We start from the raw sequence: 16,258 nt of genomic DNA, 5'->3' as shown, positions 1-16,258 counted from the left end.
TCAGTGCTGTGTCACAGTGTGTCCCCTCAGTGCTGTGTCAGAGTGTGTCCCCTCAGTGTGGTGCCACAGAGTTTTCCTCTGGGCTTTGCTTTTTCACTCTGCTCATGCTTAGGCATTTTGAATTCCAAACTGCTCACACATAGTGGGCTTCTGCACATTATAAAATAACCCTGCTAGGATTAGATTATGTATAAGATGAGATTTCACCACTTCTGATCAAATGAAATAATATCATGTCATGTAGATTGTTTTAAAATGTCGATATTTTGATCTTATGCATCAGTAGTACAGAGAGCAATGCAAACACTCTAGCTAAGCGGCTCCAGAGGGCAGCATTTCTGACAGCTGCACTAAAACTGTGCCTACACATTCTCTGGGATTTACTGCAGTTTTTCCTTTTCTTTTTCTTTTTTCTTTTCTTTTCTCTTCTCTTCTTTTCTTTTTTTTAATTTGAGGTTAAGTATTATTGTGAAGATCAGGCTAGCCTAGGGTTTATGACATAGCCTCAGCTGGCCTCAGTGTTGGGAGTGCCAGCATGCATCAGCGACACACCCAGCAGCACATTTGCCTCTTATAGATTAGTTAACTTAAAACAAAAACACACTATTCATAGTTGTAATCAGGTATTTACAAAATACATGACATATGATTTCATAGGTAAATAGAAAATTTCTCAACATTATTGAAACATTTAACTGGTAAGATGAGACATGTTTAATGTGAAAACATAACCGTAAGCCAGAAATAAATGTTTTATGGTGTCAGAACATTTTTGTGGATCAAATAACTAAATAGAACATGTTACTTTCTCCAACTTCTTACTTGATGAAAATTAAACAGATACGTTTATTACAAACAGTATGAAATATCGGGCATCCAATCAAGCAGAAACACAGAAAGAAAAAAATCTACCCTTTTATCTTTTTGTCTTAAAATTCCCTGCAAGGTTCACATACACTGTAGACACAAATTTTATTTATTGACTACCATTTATTTACAATACTTTACTAAATTATATTACTTTAATGAAACCAGTGCAGACTAACAAGCTTTACAACTAGATTACAACTCTCTAATTTACTAATGTTTAATACACAATTTCTTATGAAAACTAATATTTGTAGAATAAATATCACATTTTGACCACTGTAATTAATACACACACACACACACACACACACACACACACACACATTACTGTCTCAAAAGATATAAGGTATTTTGTCTTACATTTATAATTAAAACAACTAGTTTGCTTTAATTATCTTGAGAATCAATTCTTGCTTTATTAAAATGCATAGATTATCAAAAATACATATCACCAAATTATATTAACATCCTACTTTATGCCATATATGGTCATATGCAAGTTTAAATAGTGACTAGAATTAAAAATGTGAGCCATGTCTTGACTATTCATATGTATCTGGTATGTCATTATAGCAAGGTTTGAGGTGTTTTAATTCATCGATAAAGAAAGAGATTATTTCTCACCATTACTTGATATTATACTAGAAGCCACTTACATTCCCAATGTTTCTGAAAATGATTTGTCTGAAAATTGTTCAAGCTGGGTAGGCTAACTCCACTTTCTTGTGGGAACCACAAAACAGTTCCTCTGAAATCCAGCCATAGTGGAAAAGTCAAGAGGGAACTTTTAATAGGATGAAAATAAATATAGGATAATGCTGGTGCTGCTTGTCGGCTCTCACAGTCATCACCTGGCCAGCTCCAGGGAAACAGAGCCAGGGTTCCACAAATGGGGACACAATCTCACCTTTCTAGCAAAGACCCTCAAATTTCAATATATTTCAATACTTTTCAAAATACTTTCTTTCCTAATCAGCAATTGGAAGCCACAGGCATAAAACTTTACCGACAGACATGAGACTCCATACCCATGTGTGCTGAATCGACTTAGAGACCTATTGTTTACTTAAAGTAGACTAATAACAAAAAGTTCAGAAAGGGTATGGGCATGACAGAGCATTGATGAGTTTCTCTTCTTGGACCACCATGAACACTAGTTTCACAAACAAAGAACAACTTGAGCATCAACTGTGGAAGTGAGCACTCAAAGTAGTAAAGTTACTGCAAGGGAAGCACAGAACATGAGATTAAAGGGAGTGTCTGACTACTGTTAACTATTTAAAGTCATCCCTTCTTTCACAGCTTCATATGTCTCAGCACCAAATGGGGTAAAGCTTCATTTCAGATGAAAGGAGCATTTCACCCTCTTGACAGAAATTCCCAAAGAACTGTGTAGTAGCTCATTGAAGTACATCAATCTTTGTTGGTCTTTTTTGGCAATGGGTCCTTCTCAAGGGACACTGGAGGAGAAATGCTTAAAGAAAGCCAGACTTCCTGGGATGGTCTTTAAATGGACCAGAGCAAGGCAAGTCTGAAGAGCTGGGCTTTCTAAAATAAATTATATGGTCTCCTAAATGTTAAGCATATAGACCTTGAATTAGACTTGAATACTGGGCCTGATGACATATACCTTTAACCCCAGCACTCAGAAACCAGAGGCAGGTGAATTTCTTTGTTCTACATAGTTGTAGACCTTGTTCTACATAGTTCAAGGAAAGCCATTGTGAGATCCTGTCTCAAAGAAAACAAAGTCAGGCTTGACTACAGGTGGCTCTTAAAAGATATAGCAAGAATTCAGCCTTAGAAACAGCATCCCATAACTGACAGGTGTGGCAGGGATGTCAGAATTCTACACTCAGGGACTAATCTTGAAGAAGAAAAGGTGGTGCACAGGCAGGAGAAGTCCAAGAACACAGTGGCTAGTGTCCTACGAAGCTGTAAAGTCTTCATATTTGAGATACCTACATTCTGTCTGCTTCCAGTGTGGAGAGGATATAGCAGGTACTGAAAACCACAGTTCCCTTGAAAGGACAAAATGACCCTGTAGTAGAATCCAGACAGTGAAACCAGCTCCTATAGCAGAAATCTGTCAAGCCAGTAAAGAATAGGAAGCATCAAGCCAGTAATCAAAGTGCTCCGTGGTGCTGATGCTCCTGAGACATTCAAAAGTCATGGATTTCTACTTGGAATGATCCTGTTGCATTTATGATCAGGCTTAGTAATTGCCAGAAAGTGAAGTAGTGGGAGAAGAGTGGCTGGGAATCCCTACTTCCCCCTGGTACCAAGCTCACAGTCAGCTTCTCCCACTCCTCACTATGCTCTTGTGAGTAGTAATAAGATGGGAGATGAGTCCTTGATAGAAACCGACAGAACGCAGGATACGTTAAACTAGGAGAGCTGGACATACCTCAGACTGACACATTTCCTTCCCAGCCTATCACCCATTGGCTTCCTTCTTACCCTGCAGACTCCTCCTATGGTTCATGAGGCAAGATCCTGTATAGATATTTGATCTTTTTATTCCTACCCTATACTGCCACACTACTGGGTAGTAGCTACACATTAGATGTGCTTGTTTTGTATTTGTTGGCAAATCAGTGTATTTATGTCCCATTGGCTAAGCCTGGAGCTCTTCTGGCCTTGCCTCAGTGCCTACACCAGGGGTTTGAGGTTGCAGGTACTTGCAACTCTGGGGATGTTGGAGGAGGGGTACAGCTTGTTTGGGTGCTCATTTGGATTTTAGTGGTTGGTAAAACCAAAGTTTCTTAGTTTTTATATTCTTTATGACAAGGATTTTTGGTTTCAACACAGAAGCCAAACAATGAGGCATCTGGTCTGGTGTACAGCAGGTTATCTGTGTGTTCATCTACTGTCGTCATTCTGTCAGTGCCTCTTGGTAATGTCTCACAAAGCCTTCTGGAAAACTAAGGAGGTCACGATCACCCCAGCTCTTTATGTTTATGACCCATCATTTGCTCAGAATATTGCAACTTCCTTCAAAACATGCTCCCTGCCTCCAGGATGCGTCCTCCCCAACCCCACTGTCTGTGCTATGGAGGACATCTTCTAGAGCATCACACAGAGGACACTCTTTTCATGTAGAGTTACATTTTCATGCGATACTATGGTACACAAGACCATATATATTTGGGACTTGGATTTCATTCTGTCACATCAGTTTTGGCTCCACGCTCTCTGGCAGCACCATGTCCATGTGTTCCTTTTTTAGTTTGTGCCTCTATTGTTTACAAGTTTGGAGGACTCTTCCCTTCTTCTTGATTGAATGCTAGCTAAGCTAATTCCTCAACTACTTTACATGTTTTCTAGGATGCCTTGACTCACTTTGGAATCTGCTATTGTAAAAATTTCCTATGTGTTCTCGATCTTTCACTGTGTAATACCCAGCTCTTTGATTATCCATCTTTCCTCTCCACCCAACTGTAAACCAGAGAAGAGAGAACTGGGTACTGCCACAGTCCAGCAGGGTGATGTCTTCCTGTTGAGAGTGGGATGATGCCTAAAGTAATGCTTCTCAACTTCACCATTGTTACTACCACCTCCACCACAACCATCACCACACCATCTCCACCACACCTCCACCACACCTCCACCACACCTCCACCACACCACCACCACACCACCACCATACCACCTCCACCACAACAACCACCACAACCACCCCACCATACCACCACCATCATTTTGGTTCTGTGTTCTGGGCATGATTTCCCTATACTTAAATAGGTAATTGAACTGACAATGACACATTGAAATAAACTCTTTAGAATGTTGGTAGTTTCAGAGTTAAACCCGGTGCTTTGATTTACTGTGGGAGTCAGAATAGATAATTTGCTTTTATCATTTTTCTCTTTGTTTTAAGGGGAAATATTAAGATCTTAAAAGCAAACCAAACCAAACAACAACAACAACAACAAACCTCAGTTGACATCTAGGCAGAGATATGGATTGGTGATTTTCCCCCTAAGCCATGTAGCCTCCAATTAGAACAATGAAATCCTTAAACATCCCAGAGGCATGTTCTGGGCTTATTTACAATTTATGTTTGCATAATGACTGGTAATTCTTCAAACATTTCTCATGTTGTTGACCTGGCACATCACTGGGGGTTTGTATCATCCTGTCATGGATGTTGCTCAGTAATTAAGAGGGTGATATTTGCTTTTATGTCAATGAACTTTCCAACTGACCTAGTAAGCTACACTTCTTTTTTCCAAGTTCTTACATGTTTCCCCTATTTGTTTCAAAGCATCAATTTGGAAATTTTTTTTAATTGTTGTTGTTCTTTTGAAATACTTTAAAATTAGATGTCACACCTCTCTTATTTTTCTTGGAGCAATGATTACCCAGAAGAGTTAAAATACACAGAATATTTAGATCAGAAAGAGACATAGTACAGATGAAAATGATGGCCGCAGAAGGCAGTCTGTGTGACTCTGTCTATCTCTGCTTACTGTCTGAAATTCTAGGCAGAGTTTCTACCCAGTGGAGACTGAGCAGGGTGCATCTCTGTTTTTGACAGCTATAGGGCATACTGCTATTCACTCACAGGTTCTTTTCTTTCTGTTTCTCTTATAAGTCATAAAACCCTCAGGAATAAAAGCTAATACTCTAGTTGACAACTGAGTTCAGAAAAGCTATGATAGGAGTTCATTGGCCATTTTCCTATTTTAAAAAGTTAAAAAAATTGTGTTTACCAAGTTAAATCTACATTTAAAAATCCAATCACACCAAGTGTATTGCTGCATGGTCCAGTAAGTCTAAGTGATATGTATTTGAAGAAGACATTAAGAAAGCAAAACAGCTGCATATGTAATAGAAACACAGTTTGATGAACAGATACTTTAAAATCAATCTTCCTGGAGCAAGGAAGATAGCAAAAGTTACCTCCAGTGACAAAACACTTTAAGCCATTGCTGAATGAAATAGCTAATCATGAAAACTCAAAAGAAAAGTAACCAAGTGTTAAGCTTCTTATATACCCTACAAAAGAAAATCATATTTAAACAGGTTTCATTTACAGTAATGTCTAAAAAATTGGTTACTATTGGGGTTGAGCAGTTTCAAAAGACAATTAAAAAATAAAGTACAATGTATTCCTGAAAACTATTTACAATGCGGCTTGCATATTTTACTTATATTGGTCTAAATATGGGCCATGACACTGATGTCACTCTGAGAGTTAATAATACTGCAGCTTCCTGGAAGTAATGAGCAGAGTGGCCTTTCATGGCTGGTCTCTTCACATTTCTCTGAAAGTGCCCTGTCAGTTAAAAGCTTTCAACCAGCTTAAAAGTAATGCTTTTCCCCATTTCGCCATGAGTCGTAAGAAGGCAAACAAACCTGTGTTTAACAATAAGGTCAGCGTGACATGAGGCAACCAGTCCAGTAAATCGAAAATGAGGTCGACATTCTGGGACTCATCCAGCAATCCTGCAAGAGTTTTCCAGACTCCCCAGCTGCACGGAGCTTGAAGGAGCCTGGGAGCAGCCTCCAGTCAGGGCCAGAGCTCTGCTTTGGAATGCTGTCAACTCTAGGAGGAAAGCAGTCCTCTGCTCCCCTCCCTTTGCAGTAACCAGGCTCTTGCTGTTATTTACCTCATCATTAATGCCTCATAAACTCTTAAATTCTTCCAGGGAAGAGAAGAATAAAGGAAACTACTCTTTGCATTTTATCTTAAAATGGAGACAAAGTCTAACTGTGTGGCCCGGGCTGGTTTAGATTGTGCAATCCTGCCTCAGCCTACACAGTCCTTGGGGTCCAGGAAGGCACTAACACACACAACATTTAGCTTCAGTTTTGAAGAACTAACTTTGGTGAAGGTTAGGTCTGAGAAACTGGTAGTCTGCAGGCTCTCCCCCAACCCTGAGTCTAAATAAAGGTGGAATTCGACCTGAATCTGGCTATCTAGGTCTTGTTTAACTTCGATTCATATAATGATGTAGAGCACAATGCCTAACCAACTGTATTCCATCCTGTGGATGAACAGTTAGATGCTCTAGGGCTTTTCACTCATTTTTAATTTAGAGGCCAGAGGGTATGAAACAATGCTATGCTAAACAAGTGGCAGACTGAAGGTAGAGGTAGACAATGAACTTGGTGCCCATCCCCAAATAAAGACAAGAGTACCATCATGGACTCCTGGTGATATTCTGCTAATGAAAATTATGTCATGACCTGGTTTAGTGTGTGTGAGCAACTTGGGAGTTGACAGTCTTTTCCTAGAGTATCCACCTTTGGATTTCTTTTGGAATTTAAGAGATGAATATGTTTTCTATGTCTAAAAGGCAGGATCATAGGAAAGAGAAAGTTATGCCTTCCTTAGTGTCTTCCTCTTGTCCAACTCCTTCTATCCTTAAGAGAGTGGTTGCTGAATTATGCAATAAAAAATAAAGGTGTATTTTAAAAATATGGAATAAAAATTGTGAAAAAAAATCTTGAGTGCTTCTTATACATGAGGTTACAGAGTTTTAAAGAGATTTAAAGGGTTCATATTCCAGCCTGGAATCTGGCTAACAAGGAAAAACAGAGATGATCCAATTGTTCCTAGCAAAACCAGAAATTGTAGCAGTTATCAATGGAATTAAGGCTACCAGATCCAGTGGGCAGGGAAAGTTCTTATAATCAGAATAATACTATTTGGGGAGTTGATTGTATCATAAGTTTTTGATCCCATTGTCAGTTGTTATAGGTGAAGAGAAGAAAAACTTTTCATACAGTTTGTTAGAGAGCTGTGCTCTGCTCTGCATAGGCTGTCTGGATATTTAAGAGTTTGTGGGAAATGTCAAAAATTAATACTGGTTCTATTAGATATTATAAGCAAAGGGTGATATGCTCTTTAGATTTCTTATAAATTAGGCCCTAAACTCAAAGAACTACATTTTATTCAGGAAAATAAATAAACACACATTGAATTGATAAAAATATTTCATAGTAAACAGTGGGAGAAGGAAAAGAATCAGACTTTCCAGATCCCAGGTGTCACTAGTGACTAGAACAGATTAGCATGGCAAGGTTATAACAAAATTATGGCATAATGAAGATGAAATGACAGAAATGCTATTTCTGAACATCTCTATATATGTGTACAGATATATATCGTGTGCCTATTGTTTGCAAAGCAGTTGGGTAAAGTTTAATGAAATAGCTCTATATGACACTCAGGTAGCCAGCAAGTAACCAAGAAGTGAGCAGTCATAGGATAGATAGCCCTTTATATACATCATTAAGTCTATCACTATAGTTGGCAATAAGTTAGAAGTTACAAGTTGATTTACTGTGGCTATTTAAAAATATTTTATTTCATACAATGTACAATAGTAAAACTTAAAGTTAAGTGTGAAAAAGTACAATGGAAAAGCATTGCCTAACTAAACATGCCATGTTTCTATACACCAGAAACAAAATAGTTCCACAAAACAATACTGGACATGACATCTCTTTAGACACAAATCATTTTTCTAACTTTTGTAAATGAAATAGGTCAGTGAGCAAACTCATCTAAGCTTCAAGTATTTCCTTTGTTCTTAAGCTTTTATTTTAGTTTAGAGTAACCCAAAGAGCATGGTCTTCAGAGTGGAGATAAAGGTTATGATGACTACACAGGCATGGAGTCTCCGCAGTTGGAATTGTAGATTAGAAGATTTGGAGATGAGATAACTTCCATTTGCTCATGTCATGTTCTTCTGGGAATATTTTTTTTTTCTAAGCTTAGCCTTAAATATTAAAACCTGGTGTTTAGACATTTAAACTACGTGTGGAGATCAAGGTCAAGACTGTCAAGTGTTTTTAGACAGTTCCAAAGCAAGGGACACTATAAAATTCAGTCCTGGGGCCAACAGACTCTATTTCCCCACTGTTAAATGAAATTAGAAACTTTTCATTATTTTGAAAGTTAAACTGTTCTGATATACAAAGATAACTACTATCAAATTAATCCGTTAATTCAAAGGAAAACTAATTGAATAATGAATAATAAATAACTGAATAATGATTGTATCTACTGTTTCAGGGTCCGTTACTTTACTAAAAGGACTCATGACATTGTTTTTGGTTCACCAATCTCTCACAATGAATACAACTGCCACAGAACAAAAGTTACCAGGTATTCTGTTTGAGAGATCTTAAAAATATTTTATTGTAATTATATTTTTGAAAAATGGTATTAAAAACTTTTCCAATATACAAATAATACACAAAAGTTTAAAGCAAATTAATTGCTGGCAGTTGCCTAGGTTAAATAATTATTAATTTTAAAATACTATTTTTTTTTAGCACTTATCTCATTCAAGTTGCACATAAGTAATGCTGTAATGCCTTGCACATATTAAACCTTAATGATGTAGTTTATATACTACAAATATCTAGTGGCCCTGCACTTATCAGACATTATATTTGTACAACTCCTCGGCTATAACTTCTTGAGTTATATACAGTTTCCTTTAGCTCCAGTTTCTATTAAAGCTTATTCATATGATTTCTTATGCTCACATTACTCACTCAAAAATATTTGTTGAAGAAAATAAAAAAATGCAGGGAAATTTTTACATTGAGGTTTGCAATATAAAGCATGTCAGAGTTTATAGAATCTTTTATAGGGAAGGAATTAATATTCCATTCATTCAGTTCAGAACAGGAAATGGACTGTTTTCTTCTAATTGCATATAAAATGTGCTCCCATGACGTAGTTCAAAAAGGCAAGTTATCACAGGATGGGGAAAATATAGCTTGGGAATGAAGAGAAACAAAGTTGCAGATAAAAGGAATAATAAAGACACAAGAAGAGGTTTATCAATGTCACTCAGAAGACCCTCAGCAGGACGAATGTCACAGTCAACTCTGTCACAAAACACTATGGTCTTTCCTTAGCACAAGCCCTGGACCTGTGGACCATTAGAATGGTGCAGCTACATACTATTGTAATTTAAACAACTTCTTGGAAACAGATGAGGGATCAAATCACAGTATGAGAGACTGAGAAAGACTTTACAGGAGTGATAAGGCAGATATTGAAGGTTGACACATGCACGAGTCTGGAGTCAAGTTCTGGTAGAAAATTGTTTTCTTTCTTTTTCTTACATAAAGATTGGCATAGCAGGAACATAATGGCAGCAGGGTAAGTTGAGGAATTAAAAAAAATAACTCTTAGGATATTGTCCAAGGAATCTGATCTCATTTTGGCCTGAAAAATGAAGTATGTCTGTGTGTATGGATATTACGAAGAGCCAAGCACCAGTAAAGAACATAATGCATTTCAGACATATTGTAGAAGGAGCCATGTAGACCAATAGGAAGAGCATCTATTTACTAATGCTGACCATTGGAGTACTTGGGTAAAACTCTGACTGACTGCTCTTAATAAAGGTACTGCTGTGCAGGAAAGCCATTATGATTCCCACATGCATGAAGGGAACACAAGTCAAGGGTTCTGATTAGACTCCACTTTAATCCCTATTCCAAATGTGCTAAAGAACTCACTATTTATGTATATACCATAATGGTGTATGTTTATATGTTTGAGTTGTTTTTTAAATTAATATATCTCCAGTGACTCATCTTAGAAAAGAACTATTATTTGTCTTTCAAAGGAATATTTTAAGTAGAAATGACAAATGGAACTGTGTTTTATCTGTTGTGTTGTACCTGGTTGTGTGATTTTAAGCAATATCTAGGATTTCTTGAAGTATCTCACTTAGAATTGGGTCATAGGCACTCAGAACTTTCCACTGAGACTTGTCTATTTCTAAAGCATCTCTTTCAGATCTAGAGGCACTAAAAATCATTCCCACCTGAGATTCACTGATTCGCTCTATACATTTCCTAGAGAAAAACACTATCCCCAAGAAAGAAATGGCCTTTATCTCCCACCCTTGCCTTTCTCCCTCCTCCTTCCTCCCCCCCCCCCAACCCCCCCCCCCCCCCAACCCCCGGCTTCTTTGGTAAATGTCAATAAGACTAAATGGCCAAAGGAAACATTTGTCAAGAGAAATGCTGCCATATCATTTTTAAAAGCAAGGACACGGAACTACCAATGGAGACCGACTTTGTAAGGTCAGCCAACCGCAGGGATTCCAATGAGAAAACAGATCTCACAATTTCTGTCTATTCACAGGTCTTATTTAAAGACACCCTCCCCCTGAACCTGCCCTCAAAAATGTCACAGCAACTGAATAGCTGCCATTAACTCTGTCATCAATCTGTTTTCAGGCAGGCACCCTGAACACAGTTTGCCTAGAGTTAAAAACATCAACCCATTTCATCTCTGTTTTTTTTTTTTTTGTTGTTGTTTTGTTTTTCACTAAAAGCCCTCTGAAAATCTGTTTCACATCACATTTTGACTGCCATTTTAAGAGTCATTTTTGGAAATATAAGCACGGAGACCAAAGGAGCTACATAGCCGTAGCCTGTGTAGTAGCCTGTTGTAATTAAAGGTAGGGGTGTTTCTTCCCTTCTCATGGAGATCTGTCAGATGAAAAAGTTGATTACACTCATCTGAAAAGTTTGAAATAATGGGTGAAATATAGTTTACTTGTACAATCAATTTTAGTCCTTTTTTTAAAAAACCATGTAAACTCTTAAAATATGGGTGCACACAACACTTAAAAAAAAACCTCTGCTTAGACATTACAAAGGAAAGTCAGAATGTCATTGTTTTTCTCCTAACTTTACAGTGTGATAGTGCATACATATAAGGCTATCAGAAAGGCATTATAAAGACACAAGACCTGACCATCCTGATTGAGAAAAAGATGGCACACCACAAAATTCAATTTTCACAAAGAAAACAAAGAAAAGTCATCACTTTTTGTGAAAGAGGAGCGGCTTCACCATGCCCGCCAGGATCTTGGGCAACTGGGCAGCAATAACTTCAGACATCATTTCTGGAAATTCCACAGCCAGTGTCCGGGATTGGATGAATGTATTCAAGCAGTACAGGTGGAGCTGTTTCACAAGCTGTTAGTTCAACCCGTGGGTAGAAAATGAGAGACAAACAATACAATCACACACTGTGCAAATATGATAACATTTTTCTAATGCTGTTAAGCACCTATCTAGATGCTTCTTCTTACCAGAATGCAAATAACTCTCTCCATGCTCCAGGGTAATGTGGAAATGCTTTAGATACATAAGGGAACATGATGATAGTATGGTATTTACTTATTTTTGTCTTGTGTGTAGACATGCATCCCTTGAATGAACTGCCCATAGTAGCCAGCAGATGGCATCAGAGTCACTCGAATTGGAATTACAGATGCTTGTGAGCCACCATGTATGTCCTGAGACCTGAACCCAGTTCTTCTGTAAGAGCGGCAATGGCTCTGAACTGCTGAGTCTTCTCTACAGGCCCAAATCTTCAGTATTTTAAAGTAATAAAATTAGTTACATTCTCGTGATTTAATTTTCAACACTTTTTCTTTTCTATGCATGCATGCAGATATATACCGAGTATTAAATACCTAAAGTTATACACTTTCAAAATGCAATTATTTCATAAATCCTGCTTGCTAATGAGAATTTTTCACAAATGTACTGTTTCTATGACAAGAACCCAGCATAAATCATGAAGCCAAGGGCCTCAGGCATGTTATCTAAGCAGTGAATGGCTGAGCAACATGGTCTTTCTTTAATATTGAATTTATTTTGAGACAGGAATTTGCTAAGTGTCCCACACCACTGAAATCTTTCCCTCTAGCCCAGAGGAGTCTGTGAACATGTGAGCTTCTTGGGGAATTCAGGCCTACACCAACAGGATCAACTTCTAGTTTAATGAAATATGTTATGTACACAATTTTAAAAGTATCATACTACTTAAAGATGAATCACAAAAGAAACAGAGGAAGCAAAATCCAGAAGCTCCTCGATAGGCATCTTGCTCTATTGTATTTCCATTTTTGACTAAATCAGTATCCTACATTTTTACTAGTAAAGTTGGTATTACTTCCTGATGCATGGCATTTCACTTCTTTTCTTGACCATTTTTATTTTATTTTATTTTATTTTATTTTATTTTATTTTATTTTATTTTATTTTATTTTCTTCATTTTTCTTCTCGTTTGTCACAAAACCATAATCAAGTTCTCTGAAAGACTGTGAGAAATCACCCCAATATGATTATGCATTTCAACAATCCCTTAGCTCCATTTTCATCCCAGAGCGGGTGCCCTGGAGACTCATGATATTTTACTGGTCCAGTACAGGCTTCTGACTGATCCTTCCCATTATTATACAGGGACATCACCTTCTGGCCTGAATCCTCTGCCTTCAGCTTGTTTTATTGTAACACATCCTAAAGTAGTTTCTAGGAAAAGTTATATTTGAGATAAACTCTGTAAGACTTTGCGTGTATGAAAAGACTCTTATGGTGGCATTGTCATTTGTTTGATTGTTTGGCTGATGGTTTTGCTTTCATGGGGATTCTGAAGACACTGCTCATTGTCATATGTCATTGTATAGATCCAATGTCATTCAGGATGCTGGTAATTTAATATGATTTGCTTCTTTTCTCATTTGTATGCTTAGGATAGTCTTCTCGATCTTGGTATGATGAATTTTTATAGTGTACCTTGAGTCAATTACTCAGTGCCCATATTCTGCTCCTTTATAGTTAGAAAACTCACATCTTTAGCAAAGAGCAGGCATGCAAGCCTGGAGGACTGCTACCAGCTGTAGATCAGTATAGGCTACAAAAAAATCTGTGTCTCAAAAAAATGAGAAAAGAAAACTCATATCCTTCAGTTTCAGCAACTTTTATAATAATTTCCCTGAATGGAGTTTTTATTCTGTAAATTCCTATTAAGTTAAATTTGAGGATGAAATCTGCATGACTAATCTCCTAAGACTCCTACCTTTTCCTGTCTGATTTTTTATGTCTTAAGTTTTAAATGATTTTCTACTAAGAATGTCCTTTGTGAAATACATGAAATATGAATTTTGATGTCTACTATTTTGAACTTAGTAATCCTGAAGTTTATTTATCTATTTATTTATTTATTTATTAATTAGTGTACTGGCTAGTTTTGTGTCAACTTGACACAAGTTGGAGTTATCACAGAGAAAGGAGCTTCAGTTGGGGAATTGCCTCCATGAGATCCAGCTGTAAGACATTTTCTCAATTAGTGATCAAGGAGGGAAAGGCTCCTTGTGGGTGGGACCATCTCTGGGCTGGTAGTCTTGGGTTCTATAAGAAAGCAAGCTAAGCAAGCCAGGGAAGCCAAGCCTGTATGAAACATCCCTCCATGGCCTCTGCATCAGCTTCTGCTTCCTGACCTGCCTGAGTTCCAGTCCTGACTTCCTTAGTGATAAACAGCAATGTGGAAGTGTAAGCTGAATAAACCCTTTTCTCCCCAACTTGCTTCTTAGTCATGTTTGTGCAGGAATAGAAAACCCTGACTAAGACAGCTAGTTTTGCTAACTGTACCTTTCTGAAGGCTCTCTGTTCTTTCTTTGACACAGTAACATTGTGTTTCTTTGAGGTTCTGTGTATTTTCTTTGGTCTTCAGCACTGGTGCTTTATTCTTCAAGTTGATTGTTTTAAGGTTATTTTATTTTTTTGCCTTTCATTGTAAAGGTTTAATTCAAGTAGCTCATCATCTTTGCAGTGTTTTCATAATTCATGCTCACAAGCTGACCTGGTGAGTGGGTAGCTTTTTAAAAATGACTTTGACTCTCATTTTATGTGTTTTTTTTAATATGCCAGCAATAAAAGCTTGTAACAAAAATGTCTCAGAAAACCACATATGTATGTGTGTGTGTGTGTGCATATAGTATGGTTGTATGGTCAACATATGGTCAACATTGATCAACATATGGTCAACATTGAATACAACCGTATCATATTGTCTTTTAAAAGCAAATTACAAGAAAGAATTTGGGGAAACTACACTGTGATAACTAACATTAGTCATCAACTAACAAGATCTAGAATGACCCAGAAGATAAGCCTTTGGACACATCTAAGAGGGATTGTCTACTTTATATTAGTTTTTAGGTACACTGTGAAAGATTGGGTTAATGGCACCATTTCCTAGGCTTGGAGCCTGGACTATCTAAAAAGGAAAATGCTTACAGAGCTCCAGAGTTCATCGTGTAACTAGAGATTAGAGAAATGTGGTGGTTTCAAATGCTTGACCAATGGGAAGTGGCATTATTAGGAGGTATGGCATTATTGGAGGAAGTGTGGCCTTGTTGGAGGAAGTGTGTCATGGTGGGACTGGACTTTGAGGTCTCTAAGCTCACACTCTGCCCAGTGTGGAAGAGACCTTCCTCCTGGCTGCCTTTGTTTCAAGATGTAGAATTCTCAGCTCCTCCTCCAGCACTGTGTCTGCCTGGACACTGCCTTGCTCCCCACCATGATGATAATGGACTGAACCTTTGAACCTGTAAGCCATTCCCAATTAAATGTTCTCCTTTATAACAGTTGCCTTGGTCATGGTGCCTCCTCACAGCAATAAAACCCCAACTAAGACAAGAAATTAATAAGAGTTTTCACCAATAATCTGTAAAACAAAGATATTTACATCATGTAAGCTGTCAAGAAGTTTTGTGAGTTGGTAGAAACGCTGTGAGCTGGGGACAACCCCTTTCTGTCTTAAACCAATTGCCTTGATCAATTCTCGGATATAGCTTGATCTCATCTCTTCAAACTGGCTTTGACTCCTCAGTCCTTCCAAAGGAACTGTATAAAATTAACAAGAAGTGGCAGTTATGTTAAGAAATATGACACTAGGAATGAATATATTCCTGAGCTAGGTAACTAACATTTTATACATAATTTCTGAGTTTACACAAACATACACACACACATTTAATTTTTAAATAGAAACAATTCAGAAAGGAAAACAATAGTGAAAGACAAAATCAGGACATAGAAATCTTGTAATTGTTAAAGAATATATGAACAACTTACATTTCAGACTTTTATATGAACTGTGCATTTAATGTAGCATTTGCTCCAAAGAGGTCTTGGCATTACTACATAGTCTTTCTTTAAATATCTAGTTTTATTTCACTTATGACTTTATTTTGTACCTTCTTATTTTATTTTTTCTCTTTTAAGCAACTATTTGTGTTTCTTTATATAGCTTTGTTTTCATGTAAATCGCAAATATTTCTTATGAAGATTGGTCTTGGAAACTTGATCTTTTTCTTGTAATTTTAACATCACTTTGTTATATTTACTACTGCTTTCCTGCTGCTGTGGGAAATGGTGATCATATTTGAGTATTTATTTTATATTCATTGACTTAACTCTTATACCAGGCCACTTGGTTTTCTTGTTTATATTTCTAATAGTGTTTCTATTGTCCTCTTTCCTGTAATTGTAGCTGTCAGCTGTAGTTCCTCTCCTCTCCTCTCCTCTCCTCTCCTCTCC

At 37.3% G+C, this 16,258-nt stretch overlaps 1 protein-coding gene across 3 annotated transcripts in view; it reads right to left on the bottom strand.

Moving 5' to 3' along the window:
* Pgr (progesterone receptor) overlaps positions 1–16,258 on the bottom strand; it is an 80,676-nt gene that overhangs the window by 5,795 nt on the left and 58,623 nt on the right. The window contains exons 7-9 of one of the 3 annotated variants that reach the window (XM_029481817.1): positions 15,405–15,562; positions 11,690–11,841; positions 1,273–2,091 (exon numbers count right to left, since the gene is read on the bottom strand). In XM_029481817.1, coding sequence (XP_029337677.1) covers positions 2,055–2,091; positions 11,690–11,841; positions 15,405–15,562 — 347 coding nt within the window. In that variant the 3' untranslated portion in view covers positions 1,273–2,054. Of the gene's footprint in view, positions 1–1,272; positions 2,092–10,820; positions 11,842–15,404; positions 15,563–16,258 lie in introns of those variants that run through there. The other 2 variants (XM_029481818.1, XM_021172709.2) reach the window with 2 other exon arrangements.

Source organism: Mus caroli, chromosome 9, assembly GCF_900094665.2.
Source record: "Mus caroli chromosome 9, CAROLI_EIJ_v1.1, whole genome shotgun sequence".
Taxonomy (NCBI): Eukaryota; Metazoa; Chordata; class Mammalia; order Rodentia; family Muridae; genus Mus; species Mus caroli.
Note: the sequence above shows the minus strand (reverse complement) of the source record. Positions and strands in the feature narration are given on the sequence as shown.